This window comes from Macrotis lagotis, chromosome 7 (assembly GCF_037893015.1).
Source record: "Macrotis lagotis isolate mMagLag1 chromosome 7, bilby.v1.9.chrom.fasta, whole genome shotgun sequence".
Taxonomy (NCBI): Eukaryota; Metazoa; Chordata; class Mammalia; order Peramelemorphia; family Peramelidae; genus Macrotis; species Macrotis lagotis.
In genome coordinates this window covers 21,445,947-21,469,227 of record NC_133664.1, presented here as the reverse complement: position 1 = coordinate 21,469,227, position 23,281 = coordinate 21,445,947, and the positions used below count along the sequence as shown (strand labels likewise).

The window sequence follows — 23,281 nt, the reverse complement described above, 5'->3', positions numbered from 1 at the left end:
TGTGAAGCTTCAAGCTTTCCACCAGTCTCCCTTGCACTGTCCTACTACATAAGAAGCTTTCTCTCTTCCTACCTCCACCCCCCCCCACTTCATGCTTCTTCCTGTCTCTCATTTGCTCACCATATTCCATTTCATATTGTATTTGGGTAAAGCATTGCCAACTGTAAAGTATTTGGTACATGTTCTCTATTTCCTGCTGGTTTGTAAGAGGACTGATGCCATGCTACTTTTTATCAAGGTGCATTGAACAAAGATTTTGAGTATATGTTAGATTAGTTGAATTAAACTGAAAATCATTGTGGTCTCAAACTATTTTCTAAAGATCAGAGAAAGTTAAAAAATAAAAGAGATAAAGGCATTGCCTTCTATCAGGACAATTTTGTGGAAAGATGAAAATATTAGTATTTTTTTCTTTCCTATTTGAGTCCAGCATTTAGACTTCCTGAAACTGATTTGCTGGATCATGACTGGTGAGACTTCTCAGCTTTGACTCGTTTGTCCGGAAAAGCTTGTTCCTTCCTACCAGGCTTCTGGGCATTGAGGGAAGGAGTTGGGCATGCCTCGGACCAGGCAGGCAGAGCTAAGGGAAGGATCCTCAAATGAGTTCAGTAGAGTGGGAGGAAATGCTGCTATTTTCCATTTTGAAAAACTTAAAAAAAATAATAGGAAATCTAATTTACTTTAACTTCATTTGTTAAGAAAATTTGTTTATCCTTACATGTGAAATTGATGGTGTTGGCAATTCCTCCAAAGAATAGGCTTTAAAAACTACCTTTCTGACTCCAAAAGTAAAATCCACTTCTTTTGCCTCTTCTGTGTTATCCTTCATATTGGACCTGGACCCTTTTGACTGCTCTCCAAATCAACTTTTTAAGTGTGTAAAATAGAAGTTAGATTGCAAAAGAAAACAATTAAGTGAAAAGCATAGACTCTGTTCCTCTGTGGCAGAATCTTTGCCAAGCTAGGTTTGTTTGAAAGGGCACGGAATTTGTTTGAGGGTCCACCGTGGCTGAGTGAATCCCTTGGAGGCTCAGAGACACGACATCATGACTGTCTTCATGCCTCTGCCTGATGATCCAGCCCCTGTGTAGAGTCCAGCAGCAGGCCCTCTAGTAAAGAGAGACCATCAGACTGGAGCAGTTTTGCATCCTGAGACTTTCTTGTGGATTGTCCTTGTTGACTCAAAGTGTATGTATTAGCTTCTTCTCTTTCTGTCTCTTTTGTGTTACATAGAAGAGAAGTTTGCCCAGGCTGTGTGTTTCTTGCTTGTGGATCTCTATATTCTAACCTACCAAGCTGAGAAAGCGCTGCACCTCCTTGCCGTTCTAGAAAAAATGATCTCCCAAGGCAATCATAACAAAAACGGGAAGAGTAATGAGGTGAGTATATGGAGACAGACGTGACCCATGATCAGAGAGGCAGCAGGCTTTGGTGGGAATGAAAGAATTCTACTTCCTACTTCCCTGCATGGAGTGGAAGCAGAGTCAGCATGTCAGGAAAAGGTAATGTGCACCTGCTGTGGATCAGACCCTGCTGACCATTGGAACTGGGGTGGTCTAGCAGCTAGTCACCTAATAATGAGGGAGCTGTTGTTGTTTGATTGGTTGTTCATCTTTCATTCTTGAAGAGGCCCACAGCATCAGGGAGGTGCTGCCAAGAAAAGCACATGAATTGGATATAAGTGATGGAGCGGCTGTGCTAAGTCCCTAACCTCACTTTCCCATCTGGGTCCAGCGGCCAGATATAAATCAGGTCAACTGGAGTTGGTCCTGGATGAGAGGCAATCAGGGTGAAGTGACTTGCCCAAGGTCACACAGCTAGGACATGTCGTGTCTGAGACTGGATTTGAACTCAGGTCCTCCAGACTTACTACAGGGCCTTTGGAATACATTTTTATAGCAATAGGATGCTATATAAATAGAAGCTATCGTCATCCTTAATAAATGTACAAGCAAGCAAGCTATACTCCTGCCAACAGAAAGGAGAAGTAGTCTTGAGGCTGTGAAAGCCAGTGAAAATGTCTGGGGCTATATCCCTGAATGGAAGAGGCAATAGAGAGTCATAGGATGTTATTGAGTTGGTCATGGAGGGGTTTGGATTGGAACTGGAACAGACTTCCCTCCCCATCCCCACCCCCCACAAGTCTCAATGCAGTGATCCAGATGTGAGGTGATGAGGGTCTGTCCCCATGTATAGCAGCAGTGACAAGGGGGAAATTGTAAAGGTGAAATTCAGAGGTTATGGCAATAGAGTAGATGGGGTTGAGACACATTGATAATTGGGTTGTGAGCCTGAGGGGCTGGGGCTGTGGGGGAGTGATGCTTCTACAATCATAGGTAAGTCAGAAGGGGAGAGGGATTGGGGGAAAGATCATAAGTTGTTTGGACATGTTGAACTGATGGTGATTCAGGAGACTGAGCCAGACACGGATGGTCCCTTGGACCAGGATGGTGGTCATACCTGCCATGGTCAACTCTGTTAAGGGATGCTTATGTTGTCCCTTTATTGGAAGATTGAGCTCAAGCAGTAGGTTGGGAAAAGTTGCTTTTTATTTGTAAAAAAGCATCTCATTTGAGTTCTTGACATCACTACTTGGTACCAAAGCGGAGGTAGAAAAATGATTCCATTTGCCAGGCTTTATGCTGTAATATTAAGACCTGGGCAGCATAGCAGGTTTGATTTCCTGGGAGCCTTCTTAATTTTCAATATTTAATAGTACTATATTTTAAAATTGATAATGAAATTAAAGCTATATTAAATTCTGGCTTATTTTACTTCATTTTTTTATGCAGTCAGGAAACACTACCAGCAAAGAGGGATCAAATCATAAAGCTGAAAGTGGAGCCTTGATAGAAGCTGCAAAGTCTAAGATTCACCAGGTGAGCTGATGTCGGAGAAGGATTCTACATAAATAAGGGGTGGTCAGCCTGGTGGTGGAGGGGAGAAAGAAGAGGAAAGGAAGAGCAGAAATGGGAAACAATCTCAAAACCATTGTCTTTACCCTTTGGAATCCATTGATCATCCTAATTCTGTTTCCCTTCAAGTGTCACTAATAAAGAGGCATTTTGAGACACACACACACACACACACACACCATCTCATGCACACGTGCATGGTAATGACAGAGAAGGAAGGATGCCTTTGATGGGGAGCCTCAGCACAACCTCCATTGCTTTGTTAAGCTTTGCTTTTTTTTTATTTAATTTTTATTTTTTTAAGCTTTGCTTTTAAGATAGAAAATATTTGAGGTCATCTGAAAGTGACTTTTCAGCATTCACTTTGCAAATATGACATTGCATTTTACTTTCTGCCTCATAAGGTTAAACATTGTTCCATGATGCTTGCATTCACTGTAGTTCTCACATGAAAAATTTTCCCTCCAATCCCACAGTATAAAGTGAGAGCCTATATCCAAATGAAGTCTCTGAAAGCTTGCAAAAGGGAAATTAAATCTGTCATGAACACAGCTGGAAATGTAAGTGTCTCCCCTAATTTTCTCTTCCTTTTTCTGTTTTTGTCTTTTCTCTCCTAAGGGCATGCTGGGTAAACTTTTATTTTCTTGGAGAATGGGAATTCCCCGGTAAGGGAGCTTTAAGCAGGTGATTATAATGAAGCTCGGCTGGCACATGACTTAAGTTGACCACGAGAGATTGATTGCCCACTTAATTCTTGTTTGATGGGGCTTTGGGTTATTGTATTTCATAGAGACCTAAAATTAACTTTGATTCACTTCCTTAAAGCCCCCTTTTATAGCAAGGTATAAAGCTAAATTAACCTTTTTTTCACTCAGTGGAGAGCTCCTTAGGAGGAAACTCATCCCCCAGTCCAAATCAGCACCCAATATGCAAAGTGAGGTTGAGTTGAGCATCCAGGTTCATTAACAGTGTGGAAGGGTTAGTACTTGAACCCAGACCTTGCTCTCTAGCTGCTCTAGAGGCTGAACTGCTCTCAGGGCACAAGCCATCAGAAGATACAAATGAAAAATCTCAGCGTAAAGTCCCTGTCATGTAGTGGTACGGAAGTAAGCACATTAGCCAAGAGGAAATACCAGCAATTTCTTTATAGTTGAGTCTGTATCCCCAGTCACACCTGCCAGCATTCCCGTCTGTCCCATCATCACTGAAATATATTTGTGCTTTGCATAGGCTGACATGTATGTTGACCTTTGCAACATTGCTTAAAGCACCTGCTGTGAAGAGACAGCCCTGGAGTTTGGCGCCCTAAGCAGCTGCATGACTTGTGGTGGCATCCAGGAGAAATGGGAAGCATTCTGATGCTCTGGGATGGCTTCTGAGAGGTCTTGAAAGATGAGAAGGGAAAGATGTAGGGCTCTGTCCAGGGAGGACTGGAAACAAGAATGACTCAGAGCAGGTGGAAGAAAGCAGGACTTGAGACCTAGAGAGTCTGTGGGAAGTCACCTTGGGAGTTTGGAGTGAGGAAGGGTGGAGGGGGCTGCAGCTCTTGAGGTAGACCTGGACCTTGACCTGAGAAGGTAGGCTTCCTTGGTGATCATGAGGCTGTTAAATGAAGGCAGAAGAGAGAACCTGGCTGTGGAATGGCTGTTTGAAAAGCCAGGTGGAGTGACATTTTCAGACCCTAGTAACCTAGTTGACTGGGCTAGGGATTCCCTGCTTGAGTCATTTGATGCCTAGTAATCAAAGTACTTTCTTCCCTTTAAAATGAACTTGAATAACATTGTGTATGTGTCTCTTAACACATTGCAAGTAGAAGTAACAACAGTTCCAAGTAAGTTGGACTGCAGGGGACATAATGAGGAGGAATTAAAGGAGAAGTGGAAAGCTCTGATTGAAGGAAAGCCTTGTTTGTTTGGGGCAGGGACAGCAACCAATCTTTAGTCTACCCAGAAAAGAAGAGGTGGCCTGCAAAATGGTAGCTTGTAGGCACATTCCTTTGGGGAATCAGGGGCAGGATAGCTCCTGCCTCTGGATTCTCTCAAGGCTGTTCCTTGCCCTCTGGTCTTTGCTTCAGGCGCTCTCTCTCTCTCTCTCTCTCTCTCTCTCTCTCTCTCTCTTCTCTCTCTCTCTCTCTCTCCTCTCCCCCCCCCCCCCCCCCCCCCCGTTTTATCCAAATGGACTTGTCTTTTAATGGCACGTGGTAGCCCATCCATGCTTCCCATATGGTTTTGCCAGCTCTACTTGGGCACATTCATTACACACATCTGGGAACCATCTATCCTCCTCAGATCTCAGATCATTTGGAGTTTTCTACACTCAGGACATTCTGCCCCCATCTAATTCAGTTACAAGTGTGTTCCCAGTGTTTGGTACTTGCTGGGTGCTTAATAAAGTTGAATAAACGAACAGCACTAATTTTGCTCCTGACTTGGAAAAGTATTTAATCCATGTCTGTTTGTAAATAAATAAAAGATAATCAGTCTCTGTAGTAGTGATTGAAGATATTTGTCTCCAATCAGTGATGTAGCAAATAAAAAGATCCCTTTAATATTCTATAAAACATGAACTCTTAAAAGTGTATTTTTGGTAGTTTGATCTTTTTTTTGTTCATTGTATTTTTTTGATACCAATTTATTAATTTCCATAGGAACAAACCAGATCTTAAAATAACGAGCATTAATAGGGACTTCTGTTTGCCATAACTATTAATTCATTGCTAATGTTTGTATAGTATTGCAAATCTGAACTCATGTCATACCTCTTTAAGTTATAACTTATGTTTTTTTACAGTCTGCTCCTTCTTTGTTTCTTAAAAGCAATTTTGAATATTTAAGGGGCAATTATCGAAAAGCGGTGAAATTATTAAATAGTGCAAACATTGCTGAACATCCAGGATTCATGAAAACAGGTAAAGAAAACCATGAAATTTGATGTATGCATTTGTTCTCTCTTCCTCCCATTACTATATTCTCTGTTCCCAAACACCTAGGAAGAATGATGCCTCATTGAGAGCCACACCTTTGGGCAGCTTTCCTTTCCCTTCACCCAAACTCTTGGGTTTTCAGTTTACCCCACCACCACCATCACTCGGTTCTATTTGAATCTTCATGGTCCCATGAACACAGTTGAGGTCTGAAAAAGAGGGGGTGCCTTCCCTGATCTACCAGCTCTTGGGGAGCTTCTTAGTTTGTGAATGGGATTGTTAAGAGTATGATCTTCATTTTGTGGAGAACTAACAGGAAATATATTCAGAGCCAAATACGTGGAGACAGACACACACACATACACACACGTCAGGTCATTGATAGTTTAAATGTCCCTGCCCCTGAACTGCTTCCTTGGAACAATCATCTTTTGATGACCTGACACACAGCCACAAGAGGTTGACCTCATTGTCTGCAGTGACATCACTATTACATTGTCATGCCCTAGTCCTCTAACCCTGTGGCATCCTGCTGTGTCATGTGTCCATCCCTGTCTCCATCTCCCTCCGGGCTTGTTTTACTTGGCGTGCCATTTTGTCAGTCTGTTAGTGAAGAGGGTTGGGCTTTCCTTGAATCTCACCCATTTGAGGCATTTCCTTGGGCTTCTCTAGTAGGAGATGAGCTGTTGCCCCACTCCCTGCAGCAGAGTCATGCCAGCCACCAAGCCTCCTGTTAGCCCCTGGCAGACTGTAGGGGCATTGGTCTTTTTTTCCCCGGTAACTTAGGGAGCAGATGCTTGAAGCGGTCTACTCTCCCCAGAAAGCCCTGCCCAATTTCCAGTGTTTTCCACCTCTGCCATGAGTTATCTGTGCCCTCAGGCAGCTGACAGGGCATTTGCCTCAGAAGGCATGGCTCTGGGCTCATGCTCTCTGATGTCTCTCTCTTTGTCAGGTGAATGCTTGCGATGCATGTTCTGGAACAATCTGGGCTGCATTCATTTTGCCATGGGCAAACACAATTTGGGAATTTTCTATTTTAAGAAGGCTCTTCAAGAAAACGACAATGTCTGTGCCCAGCTTGGGGCAGGAAGCACTGACCCAGGTGAGTCTCATAGATGTAAGGGAATGTGGGGTTAGGGCTGTTGGCACATGAGCCAGGAGGGGCCTCTCCCTTGTGCCCCCACCTCCTTGCACCTGGGTAGGGGGCACCCCCTACTGGGGAGAGACCAGGAGCTTGGGCCCCCCACAAAGAGGAAGAAGGGAAGGGCCACCTTGGAGGGTGGTGTGGTGAGTGTGCAGTGGAGATTTCCCCTCCCCAGGATTGCTTGGGGGGAACAGGCATTCATTTGGCTTCTGGCATGGTGATGCAAAAAAACTTCACAAGGATCTTCTTGTTACCAGGGAAGAAATTCTCAGGGAGGCCCATGTGTACCCTGTTGACGAATAAGCGCTATGAACTCCTGTACAACTGCGGCATCCAGCTGCTCCACATTGGCCGGCCCCTGGCGGCCTTCGAGTGCTTGATCGAGGCTGTCCAGGTGTACCATTCCAACGCCCGCCTGTGGCTGAGGCTGGCTGAATGCTGCATCGCCGCCAACAAGGGGGTGAGTGAGGACTGGCCTGCCCATTCTTGATCTGGTCTGGCCTGAGCATGGCTGCACAGGGACAATGCTGTCCTCATTTTAGTCATATTTAAAAAGGACACATTTGTTAAATCTTTCGTTTATTATCCCAGTACACATGAGCCTTTTTTCAAAGGAATGATCGATTTGGAGCTCAAAGTTTTACAAAAATCAGTGTTGAAAACTATCTTTAGATGTAATTGGAAAATAAAAGGAACAATTACCTGAAGCCCTACAAAGATGGTGGAGTTAGTACAAGGCTGAGGAAGGTTCTCAGTAGGTGCCCGTGAAGGTTGGTGGGAGGACCCCCACCTTGTCTCTAACAGCTTCTGTTGGAGTAGGTTATAACTCTGGTTTATTTACCATGTTAGAAATTAAAGTGTGTGAGTGTGGTGATGGAAACAGTTTTGGCCTCATAGACCCAGAAAGGGTCACACTGAAGGCTGCTGCCTTGGAGAAATAGGTGGGTAGTTTCCTCAGGTGAGGAGTTGTTTTTCCTATGTTTCTGAATAAATGGGTTACATACATGATAGGGTTAAATTTATTTCCACAAGGGAAAAAAAAGAAGTTAGCTAGGAAGGGATGAAGGCCTAATGCTTACATCTCTTTGGCCCCCTTCCTTTTTCCGACTGCCAGGAAGACTGTCACCAGAGGATTGTTCCAAAATGCAGCCAGGTCACTGCCTCTGGCAGAACCTGCCAAAAAAAATAAAATAAAGGTTAGAGGGTGGGGAGTGAGCCATTGCAGAAATTAAACCTCTGACCAAGAAACTCTTCTGAGGGGCCTTTCCGCCCGAGGTTCTGCCTGTCCTTTGTCTCCAGGAGAGGGCACCTTCTTTTGAAGAGTCTTAGAAGTGCCTAATGTTAAATTCTGTGGGATGTAGATGAGGAAAATTGTTAAACACATCTGGAAATTCCCTCTTCTTTATCCATCCTGTAGAATTTATCAAGTCCCGTTCTGATGCCATTTTAGAACATCAGTAGCTGGAAACAACTGGGTCTAGAGCTGGGGCTCCCATCTTCCTAAAGATGTGGAAAGGAAGGATCAGCCCCCAGGGAAGTCCGGTGTGGCCCCCAGGCCTCAGATTGCTAAGAGGATATGTGAATCCCAGTCTCCTCCGTCAGAAGCTTTTTCATTGTGATGCTTCTCATTGGTACCAGCCACAAGTCTTATATTAAAGGGAAGGGTGGTGCAGAGGAAAGCGCTGGGACCTTGTCAGTGGATCTACATTCAAATCCTATCACTTGTAAAAGTCTGTGTGACCCTAGGAAACGCACTTACCTTTCTGGACATCAATTTAAATGAGGGGGTTGGATTATTTCATAGAATTAATTGTCTTTTACTAGATCATACTTTAAAAATTCTAATTATGGGGGTGGTTAGGTGGTGCAGTGGATGGAGCACCGGCCCTGGAGTCAGGAGTTACTGAGTTCAAATCCTGCTTTCAGACACCTAATAATTACCTAGCTGTGTGGCCTTGGGCAAGCCACTTAACCCCATTGCCTTGCAAAAACTAAAAAAATAAAATAAAATAAAAATAAATTCTAATTCTAATTATGGAGAGTATGAACCTCCAGCACAGATGAATGAGGGCAGCTTTGCCTCAGGGTATAATTGAGCTGGACCGGGTCAGAGACTTGGGTCCATGTGTGGTCCTATTGCCCAAAAAACCTGAACTGGAGAGTTGGGAACCTTCATTGTGTGACCAGGGCCTCCTGGTGTGCTGACTCCCTCTCCAGAGCTGCAGAAGCTGAGTGTCCAAGCAGTTCTTGTTGGGCAGTGCTAGCCAAACCACTGACCACGGGCCTCTTTGTCTTGGAAAAGGAACACCTTTTTTGCTTTTGTTTGCTCTGTTCCTCCTGTGTGCTGGTCCCCACCACTTACTGGTCATTGCTGATTTTCTTCAGTTCTGGGTCACATTTCCTGCCCCACATCCTCAGCCAAATCTAAGAGAGCTGAGAATGCAGTCATTCTCCCCACTGTCCCCCATTTACCCTTGTGAGATATTGCAACAGGGAGACTTTGGAAAATTAAATGAGTTTGAAATAGAATTGTTTTCCTATGATTATGAGACTTTTGAAACTTGGCTTGTCTGTTCGTAGACTTCAGAACAGGAGACTAAAGGTCTTCCAAGCAAAAAGGGGATTGTGCAGTCCATCGTTGGGCAAGGCTATCATCGGAAGATTGTCCTGGCATCCCAGTCCATCCAGAATGCAGTATACAAGTAAGTGTTTGGTGAGGGGGGGCGCCTTGGCGTGCTTGGAGATTCATTTTATTTATTGGTTTGTTGCTCTCTGGTTGTCTTTGAAGCCAGAGGTGGGACTCCTTTATAATCCTCAGTGCTCTGACTTCCCCAAGAAACTGGCCTCAGTCCTCCAGGAGAGGGCGTCAGGGGAATGCGCGCTTGGGCCTGAGCCTGCCCATCACTCAGGCTTTTGTTTCGATTCCTGGTACATACTGTGTACAGAATGACTTGGAAACCCCTAGATGCTGGAGAGATTTCCCAACTTACAGCCTTTCAGAAATTCCATGGCCTCTTTCTCTGTAAATATTCCTGCCAGGGTTTCCCCTATTTCTCTGGGGACAGAGTCTTCATCTGGGGGCTTCAGGCAATCTTTCATAGCTTCTTTTGTGACTAGATGCCTGTTGGATTTTAATGCTCTGATTAAAATTACTAGTGATTTCCCTTCTGCTACTAATAAAATAATAAAACAAGGCATTTTAAAACTATACCTAGCATCCAAATCTATAAAAGTTGTGTCTGAATTTTTTATTTACTTTTCATTTTGTTCTCTTAAGTGACGGACAGTCTTCCGCTATTCCTGTAGCCAGTATGGAGTTTGCGGCCATCTGTCTCCGGAATGCCTTGCTGCTGCTACCAGAAGACCAGCAGGACCCAAAGCCGGAAAATGGGTCCAAGTCGAGTAATCAGTTGGGCGGGGGTGCTGAAAATGCTGAGAGTCAGGAGACTTGCAGGTAACCAGCCCTGGACCTGGCTCCTGAATGAGGAAATCCCCTCTAGTAGTGCAGACCTGGAAAACTGCCCACATCCCTATGATTTGTTCACAGCCAGTTTGTATCAGAATTTGAACCCAGGTCTCCCTGTCTCAAAGGCTGGCCAGTTCTTTATCCACTCCACCCTGGCTACCTCTTGTTAAGATATGATAAGTGGGGGTGGCTAGGTGACGCAGTGGATAGAGCACCAGCCCTGGAGTCAGGAGGACCTGAGTACAAATCCGACTTCAGGCACTGAGAGCTAGCTGTGTGGCCTTGGGCAAGCCACTTAACCCCATTGCCTTGCAAAAAAAAACCCTAAAAAATGAAAAAAGAAAAAAAAGAAGATATGATAAGTATTTAGAAATTACCTGAGGATTGTTCTGTCACATTTCTTCACTAAGTCACTATCGTTTGAAAGTTATTGAATGTGTCCTAATGTTTGTATTATAAAGACAGTTTTTAATGTAAATACATTCTTGAAGAATTTGGAATATTAGAACAACTTTTCATTTTAAAAAATCAAGCCTGTACTGTTGCTTTGGTATTGTGCTGGGACCCTTGTCAGCTAGAAAAAAGGACAAGGGCTTTGACCTCAGGCAGCTCCCCTTCCCCCTCCCCCCAAAAGAGGCAGATAGGAAGTTGAGGATTAGGAAGAGGCAATTTCTGCAGGCCTTAATCATTACGATAATAGCTAGCATTTGTAAAGCTTCATCAGATTTTACAGAGTAACGGTGCAATGACTTGAGTCAGAGCAATGGAGAAGGACCAGAGGTGCTGGTGCAGGTCTTCCAGAAGACAGGGTGTGTGAAGGGCCAGGAGGGGAGTGGGGCAGGTGTTTGAGCTGAGGGAAATAATGAAGGAAAGGTGTGGGAACCATTCGTTGTTCAGCCATTTTTGGTTGTGTCTGACCCCTTGTGACCCCATTTGATTCAGGGTTTCCATGGCAGAGATACAAGGGTGGTTTGCCATTTCCTTCTTCAGCTCATTTTAAAGATGAGGAACTGAGACATAGGATGAAATGGTAGGCCCAGAATCATACAGTCTGAGGCTAGATTTGAACTCAGATCTTCCTGAATCCAGGCCTGATTCTTTATTCTCTGAGCTACCTAGTTTGCCCCTTGATATACCTTATTTCATTTGAGCTCTCAAACAATCCCCGAATTGAGTTCCACTGATTTTATTTTCTCTTAACTATAAAATACCTCAGATCTTGGGAAAGTGGTTATCCTGCAAGAACAGCTGTAACCTGCAGCTCTGAGCTGTGGCTTTCATGGGTAGAGGGAGGGCGAGACTCCTGATGCTAGCATGTCTAGGGAAGTGAGAAGAGTCATGAGGCCTGGGTTTGAATTCTCCTTCTGACACAAGCTGGGTAAGCAAGGGCAATTCATAGAACCATTCTCAGTTTGTTCAGGTGGGTCTATAGCACACCTTCCAGAGCATCCTGAGACTCCAGTGAGATCATATTGGTTGAGTGCTTTGTGAACTTTAAAAATTGTTTAAATCCCAGTCTTTGAGGGCGAGGTCATACCATATAATATATCTATTTACTTATATTAAAAATAAGGAGCATCAGTTGGGTAATTTTCTCATAAGTAAAAATTGGTATAGGAAATAGCTAAGTAAATGGTAATAATAGAAAATTATTAAGCATTTATCATTTTCTCCTTCTCACCCATTTCCCCACCCCCCTTTCTTTTTTCCATCATAGGGGAATTATTAGTAATAAGTATATAACGAGTGAGCAGTGGTATGGAACAGAAGGTAAAGGACTTATTTGTTAATCTGTGTAAGTAATAGGCTGTTTTTATTTCAGCAGTAAAAGTCATGATGGAGATAAATTCATTCCAGCTCCACCATCTTCTCCTCTCAGAAAACAAGAATTAGAAAACTTAAGGTAAGGGCCAAGAAATTGTTTTAAATCTAAAACAAAAAGTAAATGTCTTTTATAAGCTTTCTCATTTTTAAAATATCTTTAAGATGTAAGAAAAAATATTGATGTGACAAATTCCATTCAATTAATGCTATTTGTTCTTATATCCTATTCGGGGGATGCAGGTTCAGCAAAACCATCTTGAGAGATGATTAAAATAACCAATGATGTGAGGAGATCCCTCAAATCCCTTTTTCTAAAGTCCTCCTTTCAAAGAATTAACTTTCTCTTCATTCTTGGTCAGGACCCCCCTCCCCCCAGCCTTACTGGGAATCTAAATCTAAGATAGGGAAGCCCTTTGTGCTCTGCAGGTTGGGGTAGGATTGCCCAAGTCTGGGGGTTATTTAGAAGTAAATGATATAAGCAAAGTTGGATCCCCAAGCTCTTCATCAGAACCAATCCACCTCTTCTTGTAATGTCCATGCTCTCATTGTTAACTAGTCAGAAAACATAGAAACTGAGCTTCTGCCATGATTAGTCTTTGGCATTTGAGAGTTATTGACCCTTTGCAAAATTAATAAAATGCTAGCATTATTGATACAATTAGAAACTTATGTCACTCATATTTTTTAAACAGCATAAATCTAACACATCAACTGTCAAAAGGTCTATGTAATATTTTGTATCACAGTCCTCCACTTCTGCAATGAAAGGAAAGGGGTATTTAGCTTTCCTTAGGAGTTACACTTAGTAAATTTTGTTAGACAGTATTAAGTTCCATTTTTTTATTTTTCTGATTTATATTTTTGTGCTTATTCTATTATTTTCCAAGTTTTGCTTCTTTAACTCTGTATCATTCATATATCATCCTTTACTTCTCTGAATTCTTATACTTCATATCCAGTGGCACAGTAGTAGTCCATTATGTTTACATGCCACAATACGGTTTACCAGTGGCCTCCTTTGTTACCAATTCTTTACTCCCAAAGCGCTGCTGTGAATATTTTGGTAATGTGGCAGACCTTTTTTTCTGTTTTTGATAACTTTGGGATATATTCCTATGACCACATATAATTTTACTAAGCATCCAAAAGGTTTAATTTTTGTCAGACAGTGCAAGTCTTAAAGAATATCAGTTATGGAAGGAGAGATCTGATGTATTTTTTAGCATTTACTGTGTGTAAATGTCAGTTGTTAACTGGGCCATTTGTTGTCTCACAGTAGAACTGACAAACAATATTGTCCTGAAATTATACTCAGTCACAGAAAAACTTTTCTACTGCCTGGTAGGAGGAAACAAAGAAGAAGCATCTATGTATTTTATTGATGGAAAATTAAATCATTTTTAATGCAATCACGACATGGAAAGCTGCTTGTATGTTTTTTAATGCTGGGAAGATGTTAATTTTCTTCAAAATTGTTAATGGTTTTTGCTAGTTGACTAGTTTTAACAAATGATTCAATGATTCATTTACCTGTGGATACAATTTCCCTATGGAACTTATAAATACGGTTAGATTTTGAGTAAGTCATTGTTGAATTTGGCCTTTCCAACAAATTTCAAAATGGTTTTAAGTAGAGTAGCTGGTGTCTTGTAAAGCTGTGAGCTGGACTTTTTCTCTCTTTTCTTAAAAGTAAAATATTAGGGGTGTCTAGGTGGCACAGTGGATAAAGCACCGGCCCTGGAGACAGGAGTACCTGGGTTCAAATCCAGTTTCAGACGCTTAATAATTACCTAGCTATGTGGCCTTGGGCAAGTCACTTAAGCCCATTGCCTTGCAAAAACCTAAAAAAAAAAAAAAGAAGTAAAATATTAGAAGCATAAATTTTTTAACATAATGCATATCAGTGTTCTTTGAATTTAAAAATGTTTGCTAGCCTTCATTTGGGGGGGGGGGGCCAAGGTATGACTTGCCCAAGGTCACACAGTCAGGTATTAAGTGTTGAGGTTGGATTTGAACTCAGGTCCTCTTGAATCCAGGGCCAGTGTTCTATCCCCTGTGTCACCTAGCTGCCCCTGCTAGTCTTCATTTCTTGACAAAATCAATTACCTATAGCTGAGGCTGGCAGGTGGTGCAGTGGAAGTGAGTAAGATTAAGTTTAGATTTGACTGTTCAATTATAGACAAGTCACTTAACATCTGTTTGTCCCAGTTTTGTTTTCTTAATAATAGTACCTACCCTGCAGGGCTGTTGTGAGGATCAAATGAGATCAAAGTGTGAATGGGCTCTAGGGAAATATCTATCCCTTCTCTTCCCTTCCCCTGGATAGACCCATTGCGAAATATGGCAGCTTGGCTGGAATCAAGTTGAAAGATTTCTCAAGTAGAGAGGAGCTCTATCCTAACCTATAGAGAAGAGTCAGGTAGCAAATTTCTTTGAAATTCCTAAAATTAAAAGAAGATATTCCCCTTTGATTGTTTTAAAAACTAGTCACCATTTGTTCCAAGATGGTAATTGAACTTCCATTATAAACTGAGACATCTCTGTTATGGTTGGGCAAGAAAGCTGGCATGTTCTACTTGTTGAGAATTTCTCATGGGACTTAGACAAAAGTAAGAAATCAAGAGGTGAAAGAACTTTCTCTTGCAGTCACACATTTTTCATCATTATTATTGAATGCAGTTTGGAGTAACATTGCTTTTTTTTGTTTTGTTTTCTTTTGCAAGGCAATGGGGTTAAGTGGCTTGCCCAAGGCCACACAGCTAGGGAATTATTAAGTGTCTGAGGCTAGATCTGAACTCAGGTATTCCTGACTCCAGGCCCGGTGCTCTATCCACTGCACACCACCTACATGTCCCTATCACCTAGCTACTTCAACATTGCTTTTTGAAATGTATTTCCTTTCACCTCCAATGTCTTTGGGGATGGCAGTGGCCCAGCAGATGTGGTCATGTAAATATAAATCTTTCAGTGTGTGGAGGAGAGGGGAGATGTGGGACAGGGAGTGTGGGGAGCAGCGCTGACTAGGGCTCACAGACACCACAAGCAGGCTTGAAGGGCACAGTTGCATTGCTCAGGGGCCAACATTGGCCTCAGTTCTTCCATCCTCTCTTCTGCTCCATTTTATTTCTGTCAAAGCATAGTGTCAGAAATACCCTCTGAAACCTGGGTTGCTACTCTTTGAATCTCATTGTCTGAAGGGAAGGGTTCATCTTTGTTGTTCTTTGGTTACAAGCAGGGAAGCTAACCAGAACATCTTTCAGACCTCTGATTCTGTTGAGAAGAAGGCATTGACCTTGCTTTTGACTTTTACAATTGTATTATCAGCATTAATTAGACTCCAGTGTCTTCAGTTCTAGTCTTCTTGGAAGCTGCCTAGGGTATTACTCTAAGATGGTTCCCAAGGTGTAACCTGAAGGGCTGATCGTCATTGAAAGTTACAGGCAAGAAAAACAGGCTGCCGTTTTCTGATGTGAAATGCCTCCATCAATACAATAGAATCCCGAAGTTTGTACCTCTTGGTCTGTATCATCTCAGGAGCCAATCCAGGGCCCATCCAGCTCTGGGCTGAGGGCCGAACCAGCCTTGGGCTGGTCAGCCACCTCTGCAAGGAGAAGCAGAGCGATCGTAATCTGTTTCATTTCTTAGAGAGTGAATTGTTTTTCAAGTCCAGGAACCTCAGTGAAAACTAGAAAAGAAGAAGGTAGATTCTGAAAGACAACATATGAAGAATGTGCTGCAGCACTGGCTTCAATTCACTCAAGAAAGATCTGCTCTGCTTTTTTTGTATTTACTTTGAAATGTTATTGATGAAGGTGCTTACTTTCATTGGATTTGCCAGGGGAATTTTTTAATAGAAGTGTTGTGATTTTCAGCAAATGGGTTTATGAATAAATTGATTTGAGAGAATGAAAAAGTCACTTTTTTGGTATGCTATAGTCATTCCTTTTTTTTTTTTAACATTATGAACAGATGAACCTGAAAATTAGTGTGATTATTTCTCTCCTGAGTATAGCTTTTAAGAGAAGTGCTTGCCAGGAAGGATTGTTTTTTCTCTTGAATTCTTGTTCCTTCCTGATTAGTCAGCTCTTTTTTTTCTGTACGTCTTGAGAGATGAGGAATGATGATTTCTGGGATGAGGGAATTGCTTCCTTTTGGTAATGAAAGAAACACCTTTTGGAATAGCACAGGACTGTAGTTTCCATGAGGGAATTCCACAGTCTCTACATTGAATTGTTAAATATTACTCAGCTGGCATATATATTAAGCTCTATTGTGAGGAGCAGATGGGACAAAGGAAGTGGAACAAGATAGACTGGGTCCCGGGGTAGCTTTATAAAAGAAGCTGCCCAAGGCCAATGAGTGGGATGGGGGAAGGGGTACAGAGAGTTTGTGTCATTGTGGGAAGAGAGGATGTCTCTATGAAGATTCAGATGGAGAATCTGGGAAGGGAGATGTGTGTCCAGAGGGTGATGTTTGACCCCTTGAACTCAGGAATGCCCAAAGCAACCATCACCTCGGCCATTTCTTATTTCTAGCATAACTAATAAGTGATAACTTAGCATGACTGTTCTAATGGTCATTTCTTATGACATTCTCTTGAGAGTGTTCTTTTTGTAAATAAACATAGGACTAAAATGTGTATTGACGTGTGTGTGTGTGTGTGTGTGTGTGTGTAAAGTCAGTATACATGCTCATTAATTTAATTTTGGATGAGTTTTCAGAAGGGAGTCAAAATACATGAAGCACCTTTATTGTGTTATATTTTGTATCAAATTTCCCTTTTTTCCCTTAAATTCATTTTCCAAGTTCATGTAATGTTAATTTTCAACAATCTCTTTTTTCTTTTTTTCCCTTCCTCCGTTCCTTCCCCCTCCCCTGACAGAAAGCAATGTAATAGGGCTCCATATCTATAACCATGTTAATCATAGATCCATATTAATTATGTTGTGAAAGAAGAATTACATCCAAAAGAAAGGAGGAAAAAATAGAAAAAAAATTGATGTAATTCCTAAGATAACTTTTTTTAAAAAACTGAAGATTAGTAAACTTTGGTCTACATTTAAACTCCACAATTCCTTCTCTGGAGACAGATGGTATTCTCTTCTCCATCCCAAATCTTTTAGAATTGTCTTTGATTGGGGCGGCTAGGTGGCTCAGTGGATAGATAAAGCACTGGCCCTGGAGTCAGGAGTACCTGGGTTCAAATCCAGTCTCAGACACTTACTAATTACCTAGCTGTGTGGCCTTGGGCAAGCCACTTAACCCCATTTGCCTTGCAAAATCCTAAAAAAAAAAAAAAAAAAAAGAATTGTCTTTGATTATTGCACTGCAGAAAAGATCAAGTCCATCATCATCCCCTAGTTGGTGTGTACAGCATCCTTCTGGTTCTGCTCCCTTCACTCAGCATCAGCTTGTGAAACTCTTTCCAGGCTGCTCTGAAGACCTGTCCCTGTCCCTCTTGGTTTCTTACAAAACAGTAGTGTTCTGTCACATTCATATATTACAATTTGTTTATTCCCCAGTCAATGGGCATCCAACAGGGAACCATTCTGAAAATTTTTCTCTTGATTAATAAAAAAAGGCTATCACTAAAAATTAGGAGAATGTCTCACATAAATTATGTAGTTGAATTGTGGACCTCTTCTTATACTAAAGTGAAGAACCAAGGGAATGACCTGCAACTCCTCCCCAAAAGTCGAGAAATCATGCATTTTAATCTGAACATTGGGGCAGCTTACTTTAAACGAGTGTGGTAAGTAGACAGATGTTAAATGTTAAGAATTGTAAACATTCCTAAAATGTATCTTAAGGCTTTTAAAGTCAAGCTCCTTTTTCTTTTTTTATATTTCATAAAGAAAAATCAAGTCAGACCTTTTATTACCAGAAATTGGTAAGAAACTGTTTCCTTTGCCTGTCAGAGAACAAACTTGTGAAGAAGAAGCCAATAGGAGAAAAATGATGTTGTATCTTAAATGAAAAACCATACTGCTCTTTACTTCTGATCTCTAGACCCTAAGTCTTGTGCCATGGCATTAATTTCAATGAGTTGCATGTTCCAAATTGTGTATACTTCCACAAACTTGAGACTCAGCCTCAGTCCCAGCATTTTAACCTAGATTAAGCTTATCCAAAATCCTGGTTCAGTTAACTAGAAGAGATAGAGGATGACGAACCTTATTTTCCCAATCTCATCCACCAGGTTATTTGATGTGATTTGATGGTTTGAAACGAAGTCGTCCGTCCCCCCCTTTTTTCTAGTCCAAGTTGCAAGAACACAGAACTCCATAGGACTCGGGCTGCCTATGAAGGCAGCCTTGGACTTTGGTCAGATCCTCTTGGGGAGGGTTTGGGAGTAGGGGGTGGCTTGTCTTTTCCCTTGAGGTGCAATTCTTCCAGTCTAATGAACTGTCAGATCTCTTGAGTGTTTGGTAAAGCAGATTGGACAGTTGGAGTTTGGGGGTGGGGGTAGACAGGAGGAACAGGACTTTAAGCAGTTTTCTACAGTAGTCTCAGGGCACATATCTTTGTAGTGAAAATAGAAATTAGCAGATTTACACAAACTTGGATGAGGGGGCGTGAAGTAGGGGATAAAGGGAGAGGCAGCCTTAGTGAATTTGGAGAGAAGAATAGCAAATGTTTGTTGGAGAATGCATTGCTGGATAGGAGGAATTTGAATTTTAACCAGACTCATGACCTCTTGTTACTAGGTTAGCATTCAAATTGGAAAGAACACTAACTTTACCAACTTTTTTTCTGATGGAACTTGTACCTTTGTCACATTTAGATGTGCCATCTTGGCACAGCAAAGCCAGGGTAGAAGATGGAGGAAAACGAGATTCTTGGCCTCTTGTTCATAAGGAATTGATGTGCTTTCTGGGAAAGAGAAGTACAGGAATCTCAATCCCTAGCACAAATGACTTGACCAACCTTTGGACTCAACGTGGGCTTGAGAGTTGCCAGAAGTTTGAAGCTGGAGTAGCCCACCAGCCATCCAGAGAGTCCATAGCAGGCTTGATATGAGACTTGTCCAAGAGCATTCATCTTTCCTCCCTCCAGAGGAAAAAAAAATCTTCCTTCTCAGCAAGAAGTCCTAGAGCAAGCATCCTGGAAAGATTTGGACTTTGAGGATGCAACCTCAAAAGAACTCACCAAGTACAGAATCAGCTGATAGTAGGACTTCTTAAGTACCCGTCCTATTCAGAGCATTGTGCTGGGTGCTTCGTCCCTCCCTAGATAAAATTAGACCTGTTCCCCGCCCGCATTCTGCCACCATACTCTAGGACAGCTGAAGAGGTGGTGGCCTGCTGGGAGCAGCATTGGGGAAATAGTGTCATCTGCCCTCTGGGGATCCAAGCCCCAATGGTGGGGTTCCCTCTGACATACTGAGGTTTTGGCAACTGAGTCATTGCCCTTCAGAGACAGAAGGGTCCTGACCCAGCTTTGGGCCTTTTGTATGTACATCTGTGCCCCAAATTTCCTACAATTCCATGGTAGCTGAAAAAGAATGTTTTTAGAAAAGAATGAAAAAGTAAAACTTGAGTACAACATGCTTCAAGAAATTCTTACAAAGAAATTGCCAAGAATTTACTGGAAACAGATGGCAGAAAATAGAGTAAGAGAATCTATAAAATACACCAAAAACCTCAAGTTTAACTTATCAAGAAACATGTTAGTCATATTTCATAATAACATCATAAAACAAAAAAAATTGCAGACATCCAGGAAAATACCTTTTATAAAGATAATAGGAAGGACAGGATTGTTTTCTTTAAAAGAAATCAAGGGGGGGTGCGGCTAGGTGGCACAGTGAATAGAGCACCGGCCTTGGAGTCAGGAGTACCTGGGTTCAAATGTGACCTCAGACACTTAATAATTACCTAGCCATGTGGCCTTGGGCAAGCCACTTAACCCCATTGCCTTAAATAATCTAAAAAAAAAAAAAGAAAGGAAAAAATGGGGAATTATATTTGAAAAGCAAAGCAGATAAAAAGCTGTCACTCAGAAATAATTTATCCTGCAAAACAGAATATATGTAACAAAAAAACTTGATATTTAGCAGGAGGGAAGAATATGAGATATTCCTTCTAAAGAATCAGCATGCTGACCAGAGAACTAGTTGAGTATAAGCAAAACATAGGCTACTAAGATGAAGGGGGGAAAAGATATTATATATGTGTATTGTGTATATTTAGTGAAAGAAAACATAAACTTAACAATTATAACATTAAATCTAAATGGCTTACATTTCCCAACAAAAAAGGAAAATGGAGGAATAACTGATTAAACAAACCAAAACCAAACCCAGGAATTTACTACATAAATGAACCATACTTGAAATAGTGAAAATAGAGGGGGATTTGTTTTCCTTTAAACTACACTGTAAAAGAAGTTGGAGTCTTGAGGCAGCAATAAAAACAACACTAGTAGAGACAAACAGAAAATTATACTATGTCTTACATGCCATACTGTAGATACTATGAAAAAAATTAAGTTTAAAAAAACAACACACTCCAGAAGAATTGCGTAAAGATATTGTTAGTAATAGCATAATAATAAAAAAAGTGATATTCTTTCCTCAGAAGTCAATTAAAATTCATTAGAAAGATAAGAAGAAAAAAGTAAAACTGGACAGAGTTTTGGAAAAATTAAATTTTACTGATCTTTGGTAACTTCTAGATGAGAATATTAAGAAAGATATATTTCTTACATCTCATGGAAGTTTTATGTACTCAGATATAAATGAATCAAATATAAAATGACAAATAATAAACATCTTTCGAAGATCATAGCACAAACTTTTATAATCTAGTAATATATAATATTTTAAACGAGTAATATAAGAAATAAAAGTAAAGGAAACAGCCCTAAATTGAGATTATGTAATAGCATTATGATTAATGAATGGGTTTAAGAATAAATCAGAGATACAATAAAGAAACAATTATATAATAATGAGAAAGCTAATGGGATGCAATTAGTGCAGTCCTCAGAGGAATATTTGCGACTAAAAAATTATATCCACCAATTAGGAGAATCAATGTGGGGCTGCTAGGTGGCACAGTGGATAGAGCACCGGCCCTGGAGTCAGGAGTACCTGAGTTCAAATCCGGCCTCAGACACCTAATAATCCTAATAATTACCTAGCTTTGTGGCCTTGGGCAAAGCCACAACCCCATTGCCTTGCAAAAACTTAAAAAAAGAGATCAGTGAATTAATAAACATGAAAAGGACAGGAAATGTATAAATCAGCAACTCCAAAGGAGGTCAAAAGAAATTCAGAAATTTAAAGGAGAGATTGATAAACATGACAATAAAAAAGGTCAATCCATCAGGAGCTAGCTAGCCTGATCAAGAAAAAGAGGAAAATCAAATCATTAAAATAATTAGCAAAATAAATTCATAGTAAACAGTAGAAATTAATTAGAAACTACTATATAAAACCATGTATCAGAAAAACTAAAAACTTAAAGAAAGTTGAAAAATATCTACAGAAATAAAAGGTATTGAAATTACAAAATTAACCAAACAATTCTTAACCTAATGTCAGAAAAAGAAGGCAGCAGCGCCCTTAGGAAAGTGCTAAAGGGGACAACATAATCCTGGGCCAGATGCATTTACAGGTGAGGTGAATTTTAGCAGATATTTAAAGAGTAATTAGAATTTGTACAAAAACTTATTTTAAAAAAAAATAGTACAGTCTTGTTTTATGAATAAATGTGGTCTTTATATTCTAATCAAGGAAAGACAAAGCAAAGAGTAATTGTAGTGTAGACCAATTACTAAAATGAGTATTCATGCAAAAATTTTGAATATAGTTCTCACACGAAATTGATAACAGGAATGCAGCCGTATATCCAGGGAAAACTTTGGAAAAAATTAGATTTATCCTAACACATCTTCTATAACACGAGTTCAAACTATATAATCAACCTGAGTATAAAAGATAACATTTAAAAATTAGAGACTAGGACAGGATATATTTCACCATTATGATTAAAAGGAGAATTCTTAACCTAATAAATGATGTTGTTCAACACCAAAAAGAGTTTTGATTACATAAAATTCAAAAGCTTTTATACAAATAGTTATTGAAATTGGAGTAAAAAGAAACAGGGGGAAAAAAGTTGAAATATGACTGAAAAAAATGTAACATTCAAGCCAAATGGGGAATTGACATATATGTAACAGCAGACTCCTCCATTCCCTAATAAAGTCAAGGAATATGAAGTTTTCAGAAGAATCACAAAATGCAAATATCATCTGAAAACATGCTCTAAATCACTAACAGTAAGAGAATGGCAGATTAAATTGACTCTGAAGTTTCACCTCTCAACCTGAAAATTGTCAAAGCTGACTTCCAAATGTTGGAGGCGCTGGGGGAAGATGGGCCTACTAATCCAGCACTCATAGAGCTAAGAATTGGTCCAGTCACAATGCTGAGCCTTGGAATTGAGTACAAATAGAGACCACAAGAAAGACAGTGCAGGACCTCAAGAAGTTTACATCCAGGGAAGCTGATGGGCAAGAGCTTCCAGGAGGAACTGACCACTCAGAGAAAAGAACTCCCAGGACGGGATGTTTCTCCAGGATAAGAAATCTGTTGGGGCATAATGGAAAATTACTTTGGGAGAGTCAGGAGCAGGGCCCAGTTCTGTCTCTAAAATTACTAAAACGTCAATGACTTTTTGACCCAGACATTCCACTATTACCCATAGAGCCCAAGGAAGTCAGACAAAAACAGAAGTCTACTATAGTAAACTATTTCCAGTAGCCAGTGGCTTCCTGTTGCCTGGAAGATAAATTACAAAGTCCCCAGTCTGGCATTCAAAACCCTTCTCACTCAGATTGCAACTTCCCTTTCGTGTACTCGTGTCCTGATCAAATTGGCCTCCTTGCTAATCCTTGTTTGCATCAATCCATCTCCTGTGTCTATACGCAGCCCTGTCTTTTCCCCTTGCCCGTCCCCCTGCGCCTCAGGTCATTCACCTGCCACAGCATGAGACTATCAT

General features: G+C 40.9%; 1 protein-coding gene across 8 annotated transcripts in view; it reads left to right on the top strand.

Annotated features, from left to right (window-relative positions):
• The window catches only part of CNOT10 (CCR4-NOT transcription complex subunit 10), a 53,873-nt gene that overhangs the window by 22,445 nt on the left and 8,147 nt on the right, over positions 1-23,281 (top strand). For 6 of the 8 annotated variants that reach the window (XM_074195612.1, XM_074195610.1, XM_074195616.1 and 3 more), the window contains 9 exons: positions 1,234-1,379; positions 2,793-2,879; positions 3,392-3,475; positions 5,706-5,823; positions 6,791-6,940; positions 7,240-7,442; positions 9,563-9,684; positions 10,260-10,436; positions 12,271-12,351. In XM_074195612.1, coding sequence (XP_074051713.1) covers positions 1,234-1,379; positions 2,793-2,879; positions 3,392-3,475; positions 5,706-5,823; positions 6,791-6,940; positions 7,240-7,442; positions 9,563-9,684; positions 10,260-10,436; positions 12,271-12,351 — 1,168 coding nt within the window. The remainder of the gene's footprint in view (positions 1-1,233; positions 1,380-2,792; positions 2,880-3,391; positions 3,476-5,705; positions 5,824-6,790; positions 6,941-7,239; positions 7,443-9,562; positions 9,685-10,259; positions 10,437-12,270; positions 12,352-23,281) is intronic. The other 2 variants (XM_074195613.1, XM_074195611.1) reach the window with 1 other exon arrangement.